The 13,207-nt window shown below is 42.7% G+C and overlaps 1 protein-coding gene across 2 annotated transcripts in view; it reads right to left on the bottom strand.

The window, feature by feature from the left end:
• HACD1 (3-hydroxyacyl-CoA dehydratase 1) overlaps positions 1–6,712 on the bottom strand; it is a 29,675-nt gene extending 22,963 nt beyond the window's left edge. For both annotated transcript variants that reach the window (XM_064368395.1, XM_064368396.1), the window contains exon 1: positions 6,456–6,712. In XM_064368395.1, coding sequence (XP_064224465.1) covers positions 6,456–6,712 — 257 coding nt within the window. The remainder of the gene's footprint in view (positions 1–6,455) is intronic.
• Positions 6,713–13,207: the final 6,495 nt, after the last annotated feature.

Raw genomic sequence — 13,207 nt, 5'->3', positions numbered from 1 at the left:
TGGAAATCAGTTTGGACGTTTCATAAGAAATTACACTTTGGGAGGCCAAGGCGGGTGAATCACTTGAGGTCAGGAGTTTGAGACCAGATTGGCCAACATGGTGAAACCTCACCTCTACTAAAAATACAAAAAAATTGGCCAGGCGTGGTGGCTCACACCTGTAATCCCAGCACTTTGGGAGTCTAAGATGGTTGGATCACGAGGTCAAAAGATGGAAACCATCCTAGCCAACATAGTAAAACGCTGTCTCTATTAAAAATACAAAAATTAGCTTGGTGTGGTGGCGCGCACCTGTAGTCATAGTTACTTGGGAGGCAGGAGAATCACGTGACCCCAGGAAGCAGAGGCTGCAGTGAGCAGAGATCGCTTCACTGCACTCCAGCATGGTGACAGAGCAAGACTCCATCTCAAAAAAAAAATAATAATAACCGGGCGTGGTGGTGCACGCCTGTAGTCCCAGCCACATGAGAAGCTAAGGAAAGAGAATCGCCTAAACCTGTGGGGCAGAGGTTGCAATGAGCTGAGATAGCACCACTGCATTCCAGCGTGGGTGGCACAGTAAGACTCCAACTCAAAAAAAAAAAAAGAAGAAATTAAACACTTGACTATGCTGTGACCCAGCCCCTCCACTATTAGGTATTTACCCAAGTAAAACAAAAGCATATGTTCATACACAGACATGTACATGCATGTTCATAGCTTGATTTGTAATAGCAAAAACTGAAGAGAACCCAAATGTCCATCAACAAATGAACGAATGAACAACTTGTGGTAGATCCATTCGCTGGATCTGTCCTCAGGAATAAAATAGATTTTACTCAGCAGTAAAAGATATGGCTCTTACTTAACATTCTAGGAAATGAACCCTGGTTTTCTTGTTGTATTAAATCATAATAAGTATATTGTGAAAATATCTTACTTTCTCTTTCTGCAAGAAGTGCAATTTTAGGCCAGGCACAGTGGCTCACACCTGTAATTTCAGGATTTTGGGAAGCCAAAGTGGGTGAAATGCTTGGGCCCAGGAGTTTAAGACCAGCCTGGGAAACATGGCAAGACCTTGTCTCTACAAAAAATTTAAAAATTAGCCAGGTAGGCCGGGCGCAGTGGCTCAAGCCTGTAATCCCAGCACTTTGGGAGGCTGAGGCAGGTGGATCACGAGGTCAAGAGATCGAGACCATCCTGGTCAACATGGTGAAACCCCGTCTCTACTAATACAAAAAATTAGCTGGGCATGGTGGCGCGTGCCTGTAATCCCAGCTACCCAGGAGGCTGAGGCATGAGAATTGCCTGAACCCAGGAGGCGGAGGTTGCGGTGAGCCAAGATCGCGCCATTGCACTCCAGCCTGGGTAACAAGAGCGAAACTCCGTCTCAAAAAAAAAAAAAAAATTAGCCAGGTGTGGTGGCACATGCCTGTAGTCCCAGCTGCTCGGGAGGCTGAGGGAGGAGGATCACCTGAGCCTAGGAGGCTGAGGTTACAGCAGGCTGAGCTCACGCCACTGCACTCCAGAGCCAGACTCTGTCTCGAAAAAAATAAAATACAATTTTAAATATGCCACTAGGAATAAAAATGAACATTTGTAAACATCCACTGAGTATCAGGCATCCTGCTAAGAACTTCATATTCATTATCTCTTTATTCCTTGTTAAATCTAGCTAAGTAGTTTTGCTGTTCCAACTTTACAGATGAGAAAACTAAAGAGTCAGAGAGGTTAAGTAGCTTATATGAGGTTACTCAGCTACAAAAGAATGAGACACTTGCTTTAAACAACACCTTTCTGTATTGTGTATAGATTAAAATCTAAGCACAGTGTAATGGCCCAAGTTACCTGTCCACCTTCATTTCCCATTCTACTCTTCATGCCCTCTTTTTTTTTGAGACGAGTGTCTCTCTGTCACCAGGCTGGAGTATAGCGGCACAATCTCAGCTCACTGCAACCTCTGCCTCCTGGGTTCAAATGATTCTCCTGCTTTAGCCTCCTGAGTAGCCAGGACTACAGGCGCCTGCCACCACACCTGGCTAATTTTTGTATTTGTCATAGAGATGGGATTTCATCATGTTGGCCAGGATGGCCTCGATCTCTTGACCTCGTGATCCACCCACCTCAGCCTCCCAAGGTGCTGTGATTATAGGCGTAAGCCAGCATGCTTGGCCCTGGCTCTCTTCTTGATGCCTCAACAGATGTCTTGCAATTTCAGATCTCCATACCTAATTCATGCTGTTTCCTCACACACGCCTACTAAGTCCTATTCACCCTTCACAGTTTAAATGCTGTGATCTCCCACAGAAAACCTTCTCTGATTCTCCCTGTGTGTCCTCTGACACATCTGCTGAGCACTTATCTCCTTATTTTATTGCAATTGCTGTTTATATATTAATGCCCCAGGTTACACTGCTTCAAGGACAGAGGCCTAAAGTATTTGGAGGACAATGCATTTACATATACGGGCTCAAAAATATTTGTTGGAAAGAAAAAGAGTGAGGGAGAGAAATGCTCACTTCCCTATTATGAGCAAGTAAAAATCCTTACATCTGCCAGGCATGGTAGCACTCACCTGTAATCCCAGCTACTCAGGAGGCTAAGACAGGAAGCTCAGTTGAGCCCAGGAGTTTGAGATCAGCCTAGGCAACAAAGCTAGATCCCATCTCAAAAACAAAACAAAACAAAAAACAAAAAAATCCTGCCGAGCACAATGGTTCAAGCCTGTAATCCCAGCATTTTGGGAGGCTGAGGCGGGTGGATCACTGGAGGTCAGGAGTTCAAGACCAGCCTGGCCAACATGGTAAAACCTCATCTCTACTAAAAATACAAAAATTAGCCAGGTGTGGTGGTGCACGCTTGTAGTCCCAACTACTCAGGAGGCTGAGGCAAGAGACTCTCTTGAGTCCAGGAGACAAAGGTTGCAGTGAGCAGAGATCCTACCATTGCACTCCAGCCTGTGCAGCAAGAGTGAAACTCCATCTCAAAAAAAAAACAAAAAACCCTTCCATCCTTTAAAGGTATAATTCTACTTCTGGGAATGTATTACACTAAGCCACTAATTGAATAGAAACAAATAAAAGCAAAATGTTATTAGAGGCATGATTTAATCCATTATTGTATATTAATTCTACACATTCTTATGCAACCATCAAAAAATGTAATTATGAAAACCTGACAGACTATTAAGTGAAAATGGAAAAATATACAATAGAGCAGATATTGTAACAATGCTATAATACATTCATTCATTCATTCATTGAAATGTTTATTGAGTACTGCATGGAGTTTTACACTCTAATGAGGATGACAGACAATAAGCATTATGAGTAAGTAAAATGTGTTATACAGTCATATGAAAGAAAGTGGGATGGAGAAAACTAAACAGGCAAGGGAGATAAGGAGTATGTATTTCACTATTCAAATTAAGATGGCCAGGTAAGGCCTCCTTGAGAATGAAGTTTTGAGTAAAAACTTGGAAGATGTGAGATAACTCAAAAGAAAGATAAAAAGAAAATGAAAGTTTATGATGGGCTTATCTGTTTTTTACATTTATGTAACATTTTATAATATTTCTTAAATACTATTCTTTTGCTTTACAATGTGGAGTGTGTGTGTTTTGCTTTTGAGATGGGGTCTCGCTATGCTACCCAGGCTGGTCTTAAACTATTGGGCTCAAGCAATCCTCCCGCCTCAATCTCCTGAGTAGCTGGGATCACAGGCACATACCACTGCCCCCAGCTTGTTTTGAAAATTATTACAAAAAAATTAATAAACACTCCAAAGTTGTGCTAAAAGAGAAATAAGTTAAATGAACAAAGAGAACCTCAACTAGACCTCTGCTATCCACCCCATGAAACAGATTCTTTCTTGTCCCAGTTTCAACACTACAACCTCTCTAATCTTATTTACCACTATTCTCCAACAGCATCCTCCAGTTCAATCAAGAGAATACACCAGGCTTGTATATCATGTCTAGAATTTATATCACCTGAAATGTCTACTATATGCAAATCTTATTCCGTCTTCAAATCTCAACACCTCTAGAAAGCCTGAGAAGAGTTAGTTACAGAAATTATTCCATTTCAGTGTCCCTTGCCCCATAAAAACAACAGGGAAACTTCTCAATAGAGGCAGAGAGAGACAAGTTGAGAATAAGCCCTGATTTGCTGGGGAAGGGTCAGAGGGACAAGAATGGAGAGAGCATTTAATTCTGCTCCAGGTAAGGCAGGAGACCTGGAGAACTTCAAAGAGGTCGATTTGATTAGAAGTCATGGGAATCATAAGAGAACATTTAATTAGCTGGGCATGGTGGTTTGCACCTGTAGTCCCAGCTACTCAGGAGGCTGAGGCAAGAGGATCACCTTGAGCTCAGAGTTTAGGGCTACAGTAAGCACCACTGCACTCCAGCCTGGGAAACAGAACAAGACCTTGCCTTAAAAAAAAAAAAAAAAAAGGAAAGGAAAGAAAAGATTTATTCTATTTATTTATTTATAGACAGAGTTTCACTCTTGTTGCCCAGGCTGGAGCGTAATGCCATGATCTCGGCTCACTGCAACCTCTGCCTCCCAGGTTCAAGTGATTCTCCTGCTCAGCCTCCGGAGTAGCTGGGATTACAGGTGCCCACCACCACACCCAGCTAATTTTGTATTTTTTTTAGGAGAGACAGGGTTTCACCATGTTGGTCAGGCTGGTCTTGAATTCCTGACCTCAGGTGATCCACCCACCTCAGGCTCCCAAAGTGCTGGGATTACAGGCGTAAGCCACAGCACCTGACCAGGAAAAGTTTATTAAGTAGTCTATCACAGAGGAGAGAGAATTCTTTCTGCTCCTAACGCATTTAAATTCAGCATCATTTGGTGATTACTGAATTGTTCTCCAGTTGTAAATACATTAGTTTTCTCTCTTTCCAAGATAATAATTTAGGAAAAAAGAAAGATTAAGTAGCAGGACAGTAGAGTCAGAGAGTCTGGGTTGAAACCCATGTCTGACATTTGCTGGCTGTGATCTTAGGCAAGTGTCCGTGCCTCACTTTCCTAATCTATGTAATGTATCATGTGCCCCTCACAGGACTTTAAAGGACTAAAAATACACCTAAAATAACCAATACAGTCCCCTGCATAGTAAATCCTCAGTAAATAATATTTGTATGAACTGTATTTGGTACTCAGTATCATAGGCTGAGCATATAATAGAAACTCAATCCCCCAGGTAAAGATTTATTAAATCTTTGTCAATCATATTTTTCTATAAACCCTGAAGAAAGTTTAAAATATTAGGCCGGTTGTGGTAATTCCAGCACTTTAAGAGGCCAAAGTGGGAAGACTGCTTGAGGCCAGGAGTTCGAGACCAGCCTGGCCAACGCAGTGAGACCCCATCTCTATTTTTAAAAAATTAAAATAAAATATTAGGCCCGGCGCCGTGGCTTACGCCTGTAATCCCAGCACTTTGGGAGGCCAAGGTGGGTATATCATCTGAGGTCAGGAGTTCGAGACCAGCCTGGCCAACATGGTGAAACCCTGTCTCTACCAAAAATACAAAAATTAGTAGGGCATGGTGGCCGACGCCTGTAGTCTCAGCTAATCCAGAGGCCGAGGCAGGAGAATCGCTTGAATTCGGGAGGCGGAGGTTGCAGTGAGTGGAGATCGCTCCACTGTACTCCAGCCTGGGCGACAGAGACTCCGTCTAAAAAATAAAATAAAATATTAAACTTTTCCTCGCATTTACGTAAGTTAATACTTCGAATGATAATGGGAAAATAACTTTTTTAAAAGGCAGTGCAATTTAGAAATGGAAAAGCAGTTTCCCAACAGGTTTTGAGAAGCAGCTGACACAGAAGTCACTTTGACAGTTCTGCGAAGAGCGACAGTCATTGTGTAACCTTAACTTGCAAAGTCACACTTCAAAGCAGAAATCAAAGTCCAGGGTATCAGCCACGGAGCCTGAGGCCATAAAGATGCTGAGAAGGAGCTCCAGGCTCGGATAAGGAGGGTGGTTATTTCAAAATCGTCCCAAGTGACACGCTCTAGGACGTGCTATGCTTTTAAAAAAAATAATAGTAATAATAAGTCGCCGTGAAATTAACAGGGGAGAAAACTCTGCCCAGCGATCGCAGCAGGAGGCTCCGCGCTCTCCAGACCACCGGGTGGCCGGGCCGGGCGCTACTTCAAAAGCAGCCGAGGCAGCGGCGCCCCGGCCGCAGGCGCCTCCCTCGCGGTCCGGCCCCGCATTCCTGCCTAGGTCTATACTTAACCTCCGGCCCGCGCCCCGCCGTGCACCGTATTAGGCAATGCCCGGCGCGCAGGGCCCGGCCCCCCCGCCCGCTCCATTCAACCCCAGCGGTGGCCGTGGCGACAGCTCCCCTCCCCCACGGCCGCCGCCCGCGCCCCCGCCACCCGGGCCCACTCCCCTCGAGCCTGGAACCTCCGCGGACCGCGGCGCGGGGAGGGCCCGAGGGCGCCCCGTGGCGCGCGTACCCCGCGGTCATGGCGATGTTGTAGAAGGTAAGCCAGGTGGTGGCCAACAAACCCAGGCGCCTCCGCTTGCCGGGGGCCTCCCGGTCCTCGCCGGCCTCCGAGGCGCCGCCGTTGGTGCCGTCCTCGTCGCTGGACGCCATGGTGGCCGCGCACCCGAGGGACGTGGGAGAGAGCGGCAGGAGCGTGGGAGGGGGCCCTGCCCAGCGCGCAGCCTGAGCGCCGCTGCCCGCTTCCGCCGCCTCAGTCAGGCGCCCCATGTGCCGCGCGCTGGGGGCTAGGCACCGACAGCCCGGCCGACAGCGAGGGGGAGGAGCGGATGCCCCCGGCCACTGCCTGCCCACCCCGCCCCGCCCCGCCCCTGCCCTTGACCCCGCCCCGGCCGCCGCCCGCCCCGCCTCTTGGGAGCGCGCCACTCGGGGGCCAGAACCCACGGCCCTGGCACTGGGGATCCGAGACCCGCGAGCCCAGCTTTCCAGGCGGCGCTGTCGTTCCCGCTCCCGTGGAAAGTGCACCCTCCTTACTCGCTAGCTGCGTGGGAGGGCCTCTTCCTAGAGAGGCGCCCAGACGCCTTGCGCCCTGGCGATGTGTTCCCTGCGAGTGCATCTAGTGGGGACGCAGGGAACGCACCTGAACTTGGCGTGGCTCTGCCTCGCTTGGCCTTTTGTAAGGCGGTTTGTCGATGCGCAGGCCGGGAGCGGGATCTTCTCGCCAAACATTCATTCTTTTTCTTTTCTCGTCTCTTTTCTTTCTTTCTTTTTTTTTTCTTTCTTTTCTTTTTAGAGACAGGATCTCTGTCTCCTAGACTGGAGGGCAGTGATGCGATCATAGCTCACTGCAATTTCCTGGGCTCAAGCGATCCTCCCACCTCCGCCTCCCAAAGTGCAGGGAATACAAGCGAGAGCCACAGCGCTGGGCCAAACATTCATTCATTCTTAAGAGCTTCTGGGGAAGAAACGCCCATTTCTCCCTGTTTCCCTTTTACCAGCCAGTCCAACAGGTAGAAGGGGATTACAGTGAGAAGACCATCCCACTTTTGTGATTTCTTTCTCTTTTTAAATTATGACAGAGTCTGGAGTGCAGTGACGCGATCTCGGCTCACTGCAACCTCCGCCTCCTGCGTTCAAGAGATTCTCCTGCCTCAGCCTCCCGAGTAGCTGGAACTACAGTCATGCACAACAACGCCCGGCTAATTTTTGTATTTTTAGTAGAGACGGTTTCACCATGTTTGCCACGCTAGTCTCGAACTTCTGGCCTTACGTGATCCACCCGCCTTGGCTTCCTAAAGTACTGGGATTACAGGCGTGAGCCACCACACCTGGCCCCACTTGTGTGTGTGTGTGTGTGTGTGTGTGTGTGTGTATTTACCAAGTCCACTGATTGAAAGGGTAATGATGTCAAGGGCAGCAAACAAGAAACGTTTGTACAGAACAGGCAACCTAGCCACTGGGCCAACAGAACTCTTTCCAGGCAAGGAAGATAGAATCCCACTGTTTTCGACTTTCTCTCCTGTCAATGCTCCTGCTTTCCCCTCTTAACACTTTACTCTGTCCCCTTAAAGCATGCAGTTAAGAAGGCAGGCACTGGAGTCAATTACTGAAATCCAAACCCCAAATTCCTGACTCCTCCTGTCTTATTAGCTGTATGGAGTTGGGCAACTAACCTCTCCATGCCTCAGTTTTCTTAGTGGAAATGATTTTTTTTTTTAAAGTGAGCGGAAATCGGCCATTCCACTATAGCCTGGGGACAGAGCAGTAAATACTGAAATGCAGAATGACTTAGTAACATTGTAAGTGTCTGTCTAACTTTTAAGAAACCACACTGTTTTCTAATTTTTTAAAGAGATTTAAAAATTTTTCATGATTTCTTTCATGGGGTGGATGACCTGGATAATCCATTCAAAACCTAGTAATTGAAGAAAGCAATTAATTCACCACAAAATTCAGCAACAGGCTGGGTGTGGTGGCTCACGCCTATAATCCCAGCACTTTGGGAGGCCAAGGAGGCCTTGAGGTCAGGAGTTCAAGGCCTGGATAATCCATTCAAGGAAGTTCACTTAGTCCAACTTAATGAAACCTATATCCTTTGTGTACTGATGGAAACACTGGGGCACATATTGAGGTTGTACTTCCGGATGACACCATACTGTTTTGAGCAAGAACCTTGGCCAATTTCACAGGTTGGCTCTAGTATAGCTGCTGGGGACCCATCTTGAACTTAGGAGTAAGAAGTGAAAGGAAGGAGCTAGCACATACGTGCACTTTTCAAATTTTTCCAGTTTTTCTAAGTGGTTGCACCATTTTACATTTCTATCATCCATGCAGGAGAGTTTCAGATGCTCCACATCCAAGCCAACATTTGGTATAGTCAGTCTTCGAAATTTTAGACATTCTAATAAATATATTATTTCATTGTGGTTTTAATGTTCACTTCCCTGATGACTAATTATGCTGTTGCTTTTCATGTGCTTGTCAGTTGTATATTTTCCTTGCTATAGTTACTGTTCAAATCTGTTGCCCAATTTTTTTTTTTCTTTTGAGACAGGGTCTCGCTCTGTCACCCAGGCTGGAGTGCAGTGGCCCGATCTCAGGTCACTGCAACCTCCACCTCCTAGGTTCAAGCGATTCTTGTGTCTCAGCCTCCCAAGTAGCTGAGATTACAGGTGCAAGCCACCATGCCCAGTGAATTTTTGTAGTTTTTAGTAGAGATGGGGTTTTGCCATGTTGGCCAGGCTGGTCTTGAACTCCTGACCTCAAGGCCTCCTTGGCCTCCCAAAGTGCTGGGATTATAGGCGTGAGCCACCACACCTAGCCTGTTGCTGAATTTTGTGGTGAATTAATTGCTTTCTTTAATTACTAGATTTTGAGACTACTATATATTTTCTAGATAAAAATCCTTTATCAGAGATAAGATTTGCAAATATTTCTTCCCAGTTCATGGGAAAATTTTTATTTATTTTTTTAGAGACAGAGTCTCACCGTGTTGCCCAGGTCAGTCTTGAACTCCTGCATTCAAGCAATCCTTCTACTAAAGTGCTGTGATTACAGACATGTGCCAGTAGGATGATTTTCTTGACAATACCTTTCAAAGAGCAGAAGTTATTAATTTTCATGAAGTTCTGTTTATCAATTTTTTTTTTTTTAAGGATTGAGTTTTCAGTGTTATATCTAGGAAATTATTGCTTAATCCAAGGTAACAAAGATTTTGTCCTATTTTCTTCTGGAAATTTAATATTTGAGGTTTAATATTTGGGTGTATGATCCATTTTAATTTTTGTATATGATATGAGGTAGAAAATTAGGTTCATATTTTTGCTTATAAATATTCAAGTGTTCCAGGGCCATTTGTTGAAAACCTATCCTTTCTCTGCTGAATTTCTTCTGTACATTGTCAAAGATCAGTTGTCCATTTATGTATGAATATATTTCTGTTAGGTCTATTCTGTTCTATTGATCTGTTCTATTCTGTTCTTGTCTGTCTTTATGCCAGTACCAAATTATCTTAATTACCACAGCTTTATGACAAATCTTGAAATCAAGTTGTGACTTGTATTTGTGACAGGGACAGTGTTAATGATGTCAGTAATCTATAATGTGTATGTTCTTAGCACATCATGATAGAATTTGTCTAGGCATGGTGTGGTTATTTCAACAGGATGAGGGCAATGATATCACTATGGAGAAGTGATATCATTAATTTCAGAGAAAAAAAAACACTTTAAAATTTCACCAGTTTTCCTATTTTTAGGTATCACAACAGGAAGGAATGTGAGGAAGAAAGCTGGTGCATTCAGGAGAGCACTTATGAAATACAGCAGAAGGCCAGGCAAGGTGGCTCACGCCTATAATCCCAGCACTTTGGAAGGCTGAGGCAAGCAGATCATTTGATGTCAGAAGTTCAAGACCAGCCTGGCCAATATGATGAAACTCCATCTCTACTAAAAATACAAAAATTAGCCAGGCATGGTGGAGGGCGCCCATACTTCCAGCTACTCGGGAGGCTGAGGCAGGAGAATTGCTTGAAACCAGGAGATGGAGATTGCAGTGGGCCAAGGTAGTGCACTCCAGCCTGGGCAATAGAGCAAGACTGAGTCTCAAATTAAAAAATATATATATATATAGCAGAAGTGAGCTGTAGTGGAAGCAAATACAAAGAAAGAGAATGAGAACTGAAACGTAAAGAGCAAGAAACCTCTGAACACAGAGGACTGATCTGGGAAATGATAAGTTGAGTATTGAGGGTTGGAAGGAATATTGGAATTCATTTAACCCAATCTCCTTATTGTTTTTATTGATGGGGAAAGCTAAGACACAGGGAAGTTCCTTTAGAGCTTATCTATAATCTCCTTTAGAACAGAATCAATCATGCAAATTTGGTTCTAGGCTGACAGTTGAAAGTCAAGACTTTCTAAGTAAAGCCCTTCTGTTCTGTAGGTTTATTATTATAAACAAGAACTTCATGCCTAGGAACCATTTCACACCTTACAAAATTGATCATGAAAATAAAATAAAACATACACGTATGCTATTATGAGTATTAATTATGTAAGACTAAAAACATAAAAGTAGTATTTTAAATGCTCCTTTGGGGAATATTTTCTACACTAGCACAGATATAGTCCAGGAAATTTTAGAATAAAAATAGCTTTTTTCCTTTTGTAAATATGCAAATATGTAAATTTCATTTTGTAAATATGTGTATGCATATACAGTAAGCACATCAATTTTTCATTGTGCTAAACACTGAATTGCCTTCAAAACTGGAGTCATCTCAAAAAAAAAAAAAAAGAAAAAAAGAAAAAAAACTGGAGTCATCTGTTTTGAAAAATCTTTGAATGGTAAATGGTGGGAAGGAATAGATTCCTTTGTGAGGTCTTCAGTTTCAAAGATCCTTTGGACATATCAGCTGCTGAGTCAGCAAAACCAGCATCAACCCAGACCAGCAGGTAAGTGTTGCTAATCTAGTTACCTGGTCTCTGGTCATTACTAGGTGTTCATACAAGAAAAAGATATGATCTTTATACTAGGAAAAAAGGCAAAAGTGGAAGAAGTCACAAACTGAATTACAATGAATACAAGAGTTTATATCATACTATCATTTGGTGTGAAAAGTCTATTTATAGACCCTGTTGTTATATAGATTGGTTCAAACTTCTCCAAATAAGATATGTCAAACCATGATACAGCAGCTGTTCCAAAATATCCATTAGAAGCAAAAGAGCGACAGGGGTGGGGACAGGCCTGCAGTCTAGTCGATGGGTAAGGTCCGACTGAGGCTGTGATTTTCAAACATTTTTGCTTTTTTGAAATACATGCCTTCTCTCATATTTTTAAGTGATCATCTACAGTTTTTTTTAAATCACAACTCTGAACAGTTGCAAAGAATGTAATTTCTGGTGAGTTTTAACAGCTTTATTTAGATGTAATTCAAATATAAAATCTGCATATTTGTACAACTTAATAAATATTGGCATATATATCTATATATATAGAAAATGTAGTAATAAGAGCATTCCTGCAGTCAAAATAATGAAGATAGAGCATCACCCTTTCCCCCTCCCCAAAATACCTCATATCTCTTTTTTTAAATTTTCAGTGAAGTCATCTAGGCCTGATTAAAAGCCAGGCCTAGAATTTTTAACAAAATTGTTAACAAGAAATTCAAGTAGAGCTCTTCACATTAAATATTTCTTGGGGCTAGGCACTGTGACTCATGCCTGTATTCCCAGCAATTTGGGAGGCCAAGAAAAGACCAGGAATTTGAGCCCAGCCTGGGCAACATAGCGAGACCTCATCTCTACAAAATAATAATAATAATAATAAATAAATATTTCTCCAGTCAGCTTTATTAGTTCATGCCTCTGAAGGGATTTGCCATTTCCTCTGTGTTGTCCAGTTTATGGGTATAAAGTTAGTCATAATATTTTCTTATTCTCCGGTTAACATCTAGAGCATCTGTAGTGATGCCAAGTCTCTCATTTTGGAAGTTTATAATTTGTGACTTTTCTCTTTTTTTCCCTCTAATTAGTCTGGTTATAGTTTTATCAATTTTATTAACCTCCTAAAAAATTGGCTTTAGTTTCATTTATTTTCTCTATTTGTGTCTTGTTTCTCATTGATTTCCATTCTGATGTTATTAGCGCCTTTTTTCTGCTTACTTTGGGTTTCATTTGCCACTTTTCTAGTTTTCTTAAGGTAAAAGCTGAGATCATTGATTTGAGTCTTTTCATCTTTTAAATATAATCTCTATAAATACTCTTTAATTCCTTTTCACAAATTGTAATAATGCCGTGTTTTCATTTGTATTCTATTTAAAATACTTTTCCATTTTCATTTTTATTTCTCTTTGACCCTGGGTTAGTATGTTAATTAATCAGTTGTTATTTAGTTTCCAAATGTTAATTAGTATGTTAATTTGCTTCCAAATATTTGGGGACTTTCAACTAGCCTTCTGCTACATACTTTTAATTTAACTCCATTTTAGTCAAAAAACAGACTTTGTATGACTTGAATGTTTTTAGATTTATTGAGGTTTGTTTTATAGCCCAGAATATGATCTGTCTTGGTAAATACACCATCTACACCGGAAAATAATGTATTTTCAGCCATTATTGTACGTAATATTCTACCAAGTTCAATTAAGTTATTAGTATTGTTTAAGTCTCCATAGCCTTACTGATTTTCCTCTACTTGTCCTGTCAATATTGAGACAGGGAAGTTAAAAACTATACGAGGTAGTCATTTATTTTTCCTCAA

The sequence above is a fragment of the Aotus nancymaae genome, unplaced genomic scaffold, assembly GCF_030222135.1.
Source record: "Aotus nancymaae isolate 86718 unplaced genomic scaffold, 86718_ANA_hifiasm-v0.15.2.pri h1tg000077l, whole genome shotgun sequence".
In the NCBI taxonomy this organism is placed as follows: domain Eukaryota; kingdom Metazoa; phylum Chordata; class Mammalia; order Primates; family Aotidae; genus Aotus; species Aotus nancymaae.
This window is presented reverse-complemented; position numbering and strand designations above follow the sequence as displayed.